General features: G+C 42.0%; 1 protein-coding gene across 1 annotated transcript; it reads right to left on the bottom strand.

Moving 5' to 3' along the window:
• Positions 1-763: 763 nt before the first annotated feature.
• psmd2 (proteasome 26S subunit ubiquitin receptor, non-ATPase 2) lies at positions 764-8,819 on the bottom strand. The gene is made up of 21 exons (XM_047335729.1): positions 8,639-8,819; positions 7,488-7,544; positions 7,228-7,392; positions 6,669-6,790; positions 6,293-6,517; positions 6,001-6,159; positions 5,722-5,866; positions 5,349-5,409; positions 5,051-5,197; positions 4,821-4,927; positions 4,479-4,606; positions 4,238-4,325; positions 3,973-4,135; positions 3,696-3,797; positions 3,417-3,568; positions 3,188-3,271; positions 2,566-2,734; positions 2,210-2,304; positions 2,000-2,126; positions 1,725-1,843; positions 764-1,529 (listed from the first exon to the last, which is right to left on the bottom strand). The coding sequence occupies exons 1-21, from the start codon at positions 8,759-8,761 to the stop codon at positions 1,347-1,349; spliced, it is 2,721 nt and encodes a 906-aa protein (XP_047191685.1). The 5' UTR covers positions 8,762-8,819; the 3' UTR covers positions 764-1,346.
• Between the last annotated feature and the right edge of the window lie 544 nt (positions 8,820-9,363).

Below are 9,363 nucleotides of genomic sequence, written 5' to 3' on the forward strand. Positions count from 1 at the left end.
TGTATATTGTTGAATACTTGTGAAAACCCAACATGCCGAGCCCCTTGTCTGTTTCCTTTGCATTTCCTTTTTACTTAATGTCTTTTAAATGTATCTTTGTATTTTTTGTGCTAAATAAATCAAATCAAAACTGTAAATCACAGGTTTCAATGCAAAATGTTCAACACAGACACTAGTTCCATTCAGGTGATTGTCTCTTCATACTATCATGTGTCTGGGAAAGCCTAGTCATAAATCTGGTTCATAGAATATTGGGGTGAAAAAATATGAATTGATTTCAATAGCCAACATTTTGTTTTCAACACCCACGGTAATAATTTAGCTCAGAGTATCGACTATTCACTAGACGTTTTAATTCTATCAATTTACTTCTAACAAAGTTAGCACAAAAAAACACTTTAATAATATATAATAGATGTGACATATCACCAATGTTGAAATTTATGATCCATTTACATTCTGACATTCATCAGGTCAAGAAACCCAAGTTATTGCTGCTTTTAGGTCACTTTAAATATATTCAATTCTAAACTAGTGCTGCTATGATTTTCCTAAATTAATACACGTGTATATATTCTTATGTGCCCAATATGTACTCCCAAGTATACAAATGTATATGTGGTATCCAGGCTTTTCCTTTCCTCTAAGTGGCTCCTCCTTGTGGAGAATCTGCAAGCCTGCTTAATATAGACAGCAGCTTGTTTGAATACATTTTCAAGTTTGATGACCTTATTTGCACATAAAATCGACCAACACACAGCCATAACATCTCCACCACGTGGATCTGGGTTTTTATTTTTGATTCAACCTTGTACAGTACTCAACAAACAACAACTCCCCCCCCCCCAAAAAAAAGTGATGAGGAATACATACTTTTAAATGCTCTAATTACAAAAAATGACTGAAAATATAAGTAGTAGGGAAAAAAAGTGAGCAGTTGTTATTCATTTACTGATGACAGGGACACGTACAGGAGGGAGGTGAACAGCCCCCACCATTGAGGATGCTCCCAGTCAGTAAAACAGCTGATTCAGGACGTGTGATAGATGGATCAAACTTAGAGCAATGAAGAGAACCATCTATGTAGAGCAAATAAGGTCCCAGTTTAACCCTCTCCTTCTCCCACCAGTCCAATTAACCAGACCCCAGCCATCCATTTTTTAACGACGGCTGGGAGCTGGGCCACAGATGACCGTGAGAAGACAAAGCGAAGACGAAGGATAGGCCTGCATTGCTCTTTTCAGATATGCAGTAAACAACCAAATATAACAACTTCCAAGAGCCACGGAAGGCTATCCTTACAAACAGAGGGAGTAACTGGCGAGAATGGGCATTTTGGCTGCAGTCTAGGTTTCATAGTTGGGGTTCTTGCGGAGAATAACAAAGCCCTCCAGGATGGGGGTGACAGGGAGGTACTCTTCTGTGGCCAGCTCAGCTCTCTCTCCATGAGCCAGCAACACCGGCGTGGTGTGAGTCTGGAAACCTGTGATGGCCTTTGGCTTGCCTGCCTGGCCCACGACATCCACAGCCTGGACACAAATAAAAACAAGTTCATGAGATAAAAACTCAGCTATTCTCCTATAATTTTCATTATTGCGAGTCTGGGAAATTGTTTATTTTTTAGGAATTTTTATGTTTGTAAAAATATTGTAAAACAGAAGAATGGCTCAATTTCCATTCACATTCCAGTCTTTACATTTCTCAATAATTATCCACTTCTTTACCTGTCCAACTCGGACCGACACGGGCAGTGGCCGGAGCTCCTCGTCGAATGTGACCAGCATACGTGGCTGCATGGCAGCTACCAGGCCGTACAGAATGTAGTGAGATTTCCCCAGGATTACTGAAATGCGCACAATGAACAGAAGGGGGAATATGAAACAGGGAAATCACCAACAATTAATATAATATTCACATTGCATAACCATAAAGGACAATGTTAATAAGTAAGTGGAAGCAATGAGCTGAGGCAAGAGCAGCAGGAGGAAAATAAACTGACTGTTCTTGACATCAAGGAAGGAAACGAGCACGGTGAGTAGTCCAGCGACTGCAACCTGGCTCATCAGCTGCCTGTCGCTATGGTAGGGACAGAGTGTCAGTGTGCCTTTTCCCAAGTGAGTCAGGCCCTGCGGAGGCACAAACAGCCAAGAGTCAATAGTTACTCAAACACACTGTCTGGTACAGAGTGCCCTTTTGTGCTGCCACCCACCTGGGCCAGTCTGACCATGAAGAGATTGTTGGGGTCTTTGGCGTGATACTGTGCCAGCTGCCGCAGCATGGCGGCCAGACGTGCGTTATTTGTGCCTGAGGAGATGGAAAAAATGTTGAGTCGTTAAATGGGTAAAGGAAGTTGACACTAGAGGCTCTTCCACAGGAGGCGGCATTGTGCATCACTGGAAATGGCAAAAATGCAACAAGCACCGTCAAGTATTCGCTGCTCTTTGTAGTCAAAGTTTTCAGTTGAAAGTTAAGTTAAATATTTTGAGACATACACGCCAGGGGTTTGGCATTTTGGCAGCCATACCACAGAGTTAACATGACTCAAATACCCATAATCCTACTTACCACTGCCCACCATGCCCATGGCAAAGATGGAGTTGTGGGAGACTTCGGGGTCAGCATCATGGGAAAACTTGCTGAGGGTGTCCAAGATGTTAAGACGAGGGTTCGACACAGAAATGAGAGCCAGGGCGAGGGGTACCGCTCGCCTCAGTGTGGGCTCACCATAGCGCAGCTGATGGAATAAATTAAGAGAACATAAAGACAGTTTAAATCAGTGTAAATTGCTAACATGCACAGATCAAGAGAAGAAACCAGTGTGGCTTCAGTTATTTTAATTGCCTTTTTGAGCTGTCACACCCAAGCATAAATTGTTGATACTTGACAGAAAGGAACTCTTAATGCTATATTCTTAGTGTGATTCATTAAGAAATCCTGGATGAAATAAATGACAGATCACAACAGAGACCACTGTAGGGAGCAGGATGACAAGAGAAATGATATTAACATAATATAAAAAAGGGACAAATGGTGACATCTGAAAGTATAAACACAATTTTTAGTTAAGATACTAGGGCAAAGGAATAGGAAATGAGAGGCTTGGTGATCGGGAAACAATGATGAACTCAGTAAATGTAAACACAAACAAAACAATAACAGAGGAGTGACAGTAAGAAGTGCTACTGACCAGATGTCCAAATGTTCGCAGTGCCATTTCAGAGCCAATCTCCTCCCCCATGGCAATCAGGGCAATACCAAGAACAGCTACACCCTGACAGGAAAACAGGAAAATTATCCGTTAACTCCTTTTAATAAATAGAAAACTTTACACGCATCCACAAATACAGCTGATGAAGGCACTGTTAATGGAGAGAAATGTGTGTGAAGAATTAATTTAATCGAGGTAAAGTCCTAACCTGGTGGGAGCCCATGTCAGCAGCACTGTCCTTCTTGTCTTTGTCCTTCTTATCCTTCTTATCCTTATCTTCCTCTTTCTCTTTCTCCTTGGCTTCGTAGTGCTCACTGCAGATGTGGAGAAGCTGCTGCACCTTGAGCACATTACCAGAACCTGAGATGGAGACAAATTATTAGTGTGACTTTAGGCAATCCTGAAAAATGGAAGATTAAATCTGTAGATACAGGTCTGATGGTTATCTGCCTGTGTGCCAATAACTAAAAGGAACAGAGAGACTGACCTGCATATGCACAGATGTCCACTAGTGTGTTGGCAAAGCTGCGGAAAGGTTCAGGTACGACCTGTAGAGCTGCCAGGGTTGTCTCAATCGCCTCACCTTTACCTAGAGACAATGAATGACACAAACACAAATGTTAAAGCAATATGGTTGGATGCAGTCACACATCACCTATCCTCCTTTGGCCCCATGAATTTACAACTTTCACACAGTTCTTAACAATCTCTGAAGTTATTTAATACAGTTATCAATGATGAACCATGTGGCTTCATTTTCCTACCCAGGTGGTTGAGTCCCAGGCCTAGAGGAAGCCAGCGGGCATATGTGTCCTTCAGCTCCTGTTCGTTCTTCTCCATGATGGTCTGGACGATGGTGGAAGTCACGTCGCCGTTACATGACCCCACAGCGATCATACCGCACGCCAGCGCCGTCACTCCAACCACCTGGAGATTAAACACATACATGGTTAAATTTTGCTCAACTGAACATATACCGTATGGAATGAGAAGAGCCCTCAACAAAAGCAACAAAACATGCATCCCTACCTCCATGCTAGATTTGGAGTCTCCCATGACAGGGAGAAGCAGAGAAAGGACATCTTCTCTGTTGGAGCCAGCGTAGGCCAGGCCCAGTCTGAAAACAAGTCGACAAGGATCAAGACACACAGCTCGGAAGAGACTCAAGTGTTAACAGCAGAACAAGAAATAAAAATAAAAACTTGACTTAATAATACATAGCACTTCACCCTAAACCCTGGATAGAAGTGCCTCATATAATTCTACTCACCCAAAGATGGCTCCTATCCTCATGACATTGCTGTTGTGAAGGACATAGTCAGAGAGCAGGGCGAGGGCCGGGTCACACTCGTTCCTCACACCCGAGTTTACAATGCCACAGGCCAGGAGAGCACCGGACTACACAAGTATGAGAAAGGAAATACTGTTATTGAAATCCAGTCAGTACAATGAAGTTGGTCTATTGAAAACTATTTTCAGGAATACGGTTTACAGAGAACCTCATTTAAAAACTTCCAAGATATAAATATCTGTGGTGAAGATCAGTTGACAAAGAAAGTAATATGAACTCTGTTGTAGAAAACTTACAAAGACTTCCTAGGCCAATGTTTACCTTGATGTAGTCCTCAGAGGAGTAGAGGTATTTGTCAATCTGGGTGAGACCACCATCCACGTCCCACAGCAGGATCATACCCAATGAGGCTGCAGCGCTCAACATGCCTGAAGAGATTTACAACATCATTAGTCCTCAAAAGAAATCATCATACATATTTGCAACTAATATGGCTAGAAGAAGCTATGAAAAACTAAATTACTACTTTGTTTGTTTGTGTTTCCTTTTACCATGATCCTTGTTCTTGTACAGCCACTTGTTGCCATCATCTGTAAGCAGCTTATCCTGTCCAAAGGCTGCGTTGACAAAGCCGTTCACGAAGGAAGAGGCCAAATTCATACGAGCTGAATCCACCTGGGAGCCACTGCCTCCAAACCCTGTCACATACAGTAGAGAGGTCACACAACGTGGCTAAATTATATGTTTTTCCACATTTGATTATCAAAAAAGGAAATAAGCTTTCAGTTAATTTGCCACAGTGGCCAGTAAAACACAAAACACAGCATCTGTCCAACCAGATGGACTCACTGTTGTTTTCCAGATGTGTTTTGTAGATGTCATCTGGGACTTTGGGTTCCATGATGTCCAACTGTGGAAAAAAGGATGAGTAAGTGTGTTGTTCATTAAAAACGTGTTGTGTAAAACGTGTTCTTCTGAGAGACTAAAGGGGATTACACCTGTTACTTTGAATGATACTTAATCATCCTTTCAGTGCCCATCCTAAGCCTTTTATTCGTTCAATTTCTTATCCCCACATTCAATTTGTCTTTATTGATATATGATCAATGACATCCAATAAAGAATTTTCTAATCAAGCAAACTCTCAGCATTTACAATTACTGCAGAAATTGATTTCTTTGCAAGGACACATTAAAAGCTAAGTTAGAGTTAACTTAGTTACCTCTCTGGCCAAGGCCAAGAAGTTGCTGTTGAGCTGTACATTAGACATGATCTCTGTCAGGTCCTCGTAGTCCTCTACATCCTCATTAAGCTCCAGGAACATGCCGTGGCGACCCAGCATGAAGGCCATCTGCTTCTGGATGACACTAAAAAAAAAAAAAAAAACATTTTTGGAGGTTAACAATAAAAAATGTTGATGTGCTCATCCACCTCAATGGGTTAATATCTTTTACCATTACGATAAACATCTTATGCGCTCTAGTGCTCGAATGGTCCTTACATGTCTTTGCAGGATGTGAAGATGTTTTCTACTAGCTCCACATCATTGAGGATCAGGGCCAGTCGCAGAGCCTCTGGATGACGGTTGAACTTTCGGAAGATGTTCAGGGCACATCTCAGCAGTGCTGAGTTTTCTGGCTCAGGAACATAACTCACACAACTAGAGGAACAAGGATGTAAGTTAGGGGCAAATTATTTATATTTCAGTGAGAAATTCAAGTCATTTTTATTAGTATGTTTAAAAAAAAAATAGGGTTTGTTTTTTGTGAAGATTTTGTAAAACTAGAACATACCTGGTGAGGTAAAGGCAGACTTTGCCATAAGCATTTTCATCGATGTAGTCCTCCAGCATTTCCAGTCTCTCAATCTCCATCAACAAGTCGCACGCCTCGTGCTCAGCATTGTGAGCCATGTTGTAGGGCACAATCTCCCTCACTAGTTTCAACAGCGTCTCCTGCTGTGTCTTGTCACTCTCCTCCACCTCTTGCCACTCTTTAGCCACCTCACCTGACAGGTGCCTGGAAGATGATTGACAGAAAAACATTTTTGTCATCGAGAAATTGGGCAAACTTCAAATGACACTAACTTTCACCAACACAGCTCCCAGTTTTCTCCCATGCTCCCCATATAGCCACAAGACTTACGGATGTTGTTAATAGTTTTTCTTACCTTACATATTCATGTCCCCAGGATGCCAGTTCTTCCTGTGAGCCCAACAGGCGATATTTCAGACACTCCCTCTCACCGCTCATCGTCATGGCAAGCACTGACACCACGTCAGCACAGAAAAGCTGCAAATACAAACAACATCTACAGTTTGAACTTGATTTCATGTGTGGATTGGAATTCATGTCAGTGTTTTGAAGAGTGTGACTGCCGTATATATACTGGTACTTTTAGCAAAAGTTTATAACACAATGATGACATTTGTGTTATTATTCATTTGCCACTGAACCATTGTTTAAAACCAATTCTAATGTTTGGGTTTGACCCACAAATATGGATAAACTTGTGATTTTAATTATGTGGAAAATAATACAATTTGCTTCTAGGAAAAGAAAAAAAACAAAACAATTCTAGGTAGCTTCAAATCCATACACTTTTCATTGCTAAAAGCCATCTCAAAGTGCTTGTGTGGATGCTCTACCATTTTTTCAGTGCAGTTTATGTGAAAAGTTTGAAAATGTGCTCACACTTTTTCCATTTTTTGGCAGCAGTACAACATTACCTTGTTCTCTCCAGGAGCCATGCCCTCATAGATCTCTTTGAGCTTGGCATAGTGTGGGCGCAGGAATTTCAGGGGCTTGGGCACTGAGGTCATGGAGGTGGTTGAGGAGCGGATAAGTCTGCGCAGCTCTTCCAATGCAGGACGATACAGTGCAGTATCCTTCTCCTGTCAAATTGTAGAATATTGTGAATTTCCTCCTTTAAAAGGAATATAAACTCTGAACGTACGGAGGGGAAGAAATTAATCCATGTAAGACTCACGCTCAGTCTCTCCACCATCATCTCCAGGTCCTCTTGTAACTGCTTGTCTTCCTCGGACTGAAGAGGTGAAAGAGGAGAATAACATTAAAAAAAACATAAAAATCGGTCACTACTGCTTTTAGAGGGGTGCCCACAGTTTTGGAGTGAAACTATCATGACAGGAATATATATTTCCGTATGTTGCCTTGTTGAAACTATGCATCAGTGCTTCACATTGGCAGCAAACCTGACTACTGCTGCGGTATAAACATGTACTCTTGTATTTAACACTTGTTGTAAAATCCAATTACACAAAGTGACAAATAACAAAGGCAGATTTACATGGTGGCCTAATGACCTTGATGCATGATGTCAAACATCGATTGCCATAAGTAGAATCAGAACTTCCCATCAGCCACCAGTGATGAATGCAAACAAACTTTGACAATTATTTTTTTCTGGTCCTATAATAATTCTAATTTAGCTGTCTACGGATGTCTGGCCAATGCATTTAAAGCGTAGCATTTTTGTTTTAAATATGACATAAAGACTTAAATGATAAATTCCCATGTTTTTACTAAGATCCACATGACTATCCACGACCTAACCGAAAAAAACAATGTGACCAGTGACACTGACGCGTTGGCTAAGTCATGAAAACGTCCCCAAGCTAAACCTGCAAAATCCGCCTGTGCTTGAAACTAACGCTGTGTAACTGTTATTGTGGAGCGGCAGTTTATTTCACTTGACTTTCTGTCTGCTGTGTCATACAGTGCACATCCACATGCTAACCCTAGCTAGCTGGGTATGCTCACACTATAAAGCTAAATGCTAACACTGAAGACAGTGGATACAGCGGCGATCACAACTTGCAAGCTAACGTTAGCTCGCCGGCTGAGTGAGGCTAGGCTAACGTGAGCTAACGGGGCGAGTTTTATCCGAAGGGTTTTTAAAAGGATCGAAACACAAGTGTGTCCGAGTGGCGACGGTGGATATGCAACACAACAATAGATTAGGTGGCAGTGAATTCGTCGTCTACTTTGAAAGGCACTGACTTCGGCCTGCTCGACCATGTTGTCAAAGCGGCAGTGACTAAGGCAAAATAACACCTCTGGCTCCGGTGACGTTCGTTAGCGAACGTTTGAATGGGGGGAAAAGATCCGCCCGCTTACCAGTTCTTGCTCCTCTTTCTTGTCCTTATCCTTGGGCTGCTGGCCCTTTTCCTTGTCCTTGTCCTTCGCCTTCTCATCGGTCTTCTCTTGCTGCTTCGTCTCTTTCTGTTTTGCCTCCTCCATGACTGCGGCTCTGTGAACTATCAACCAGCAAACGGAACTGAGCAGGAATGCTAAAGGGCCGCTTCTTCTTCTCCGGGAGAACGTGTGTCGTAGTTTTTGTTTTACCGCCCCCTGCTGGCGAGAGTTTGTTAAGGTTGTTGTTTGTGTGTGTAGTTCAGGCTCAGTCAATATAAGCGTTCAAAACAAGGGGAACAGCTCGTTTGCAGACCATGCTGACAGAAGCACTGTGGGGAATTTAGTTTTTCATGTATTGATGCTGGAAAAAGTTTGTTTTCGCTCTTATTTACAGCAGAATACGTTTCATTTCTTCTCCAGGCAGATGCAATACATTTTCCTGGCTCTATTTTATTTAGGAGGGGACCTGTGATCCGAGAGGGTCCCAGACTTTTACAAATAAGAAAAATATATTCAAATCTTACATGCATGTAATTTACACATGTTTGGGTGGGCATACATGAGGGTCTGTTTAATGTTTGTATGTATGTATATGGAGGTGTGTGCATGTATGTGTGTGTGTGTTTAAACAGCTGCTGTGGCTGCCAACGGAAAAAACACAGCTGGCTTCTGCAGGCACTATTTGTCTCTTTATTTTTTGAATATAC

This window comes from Scophthalmus maximus, chromosome 11, assembly GCF_022379125.1.
Source record: "Scophthalmus maximus strain ysfricsl-2021 chromosome 11, ASM2237912v1, whole genome shotgun sequence".
NCBI classification, from domain to species: domain Eukaryota; kingdom Metazoa; phylum Chordata; class Actinopteri; order Pleuronectiformes; family Scophthalmidae; genus Scophthalmus; species Scophthalmus maximus.

Excerpts from the sequence above, each read along its gene's own strand:
- psmd2 (XM_047335729.1), bottom strand. The coding sequence starts at position 8,761 with ATGGAGGAGGCAAAACAGAAAGAGACGAAGCAGCAAGAGAAGACCGAT. Across the intron at positions 6,160-6,292 it reads GTCTGCCTTTACCTCACCAG|TTGTGTGAGTTATGTTCCTG; the intron begins GTATGTTCTAGT and ends TTGTTCCTCTAG. Across the intron at positions 5,198-5,348 it reads AACACATCTGGAAAACAACA|GGTTTGGAGGCAGTGGCTCC; the intron begins GTGAGTCCATCT and ends TGTATGTGACAG.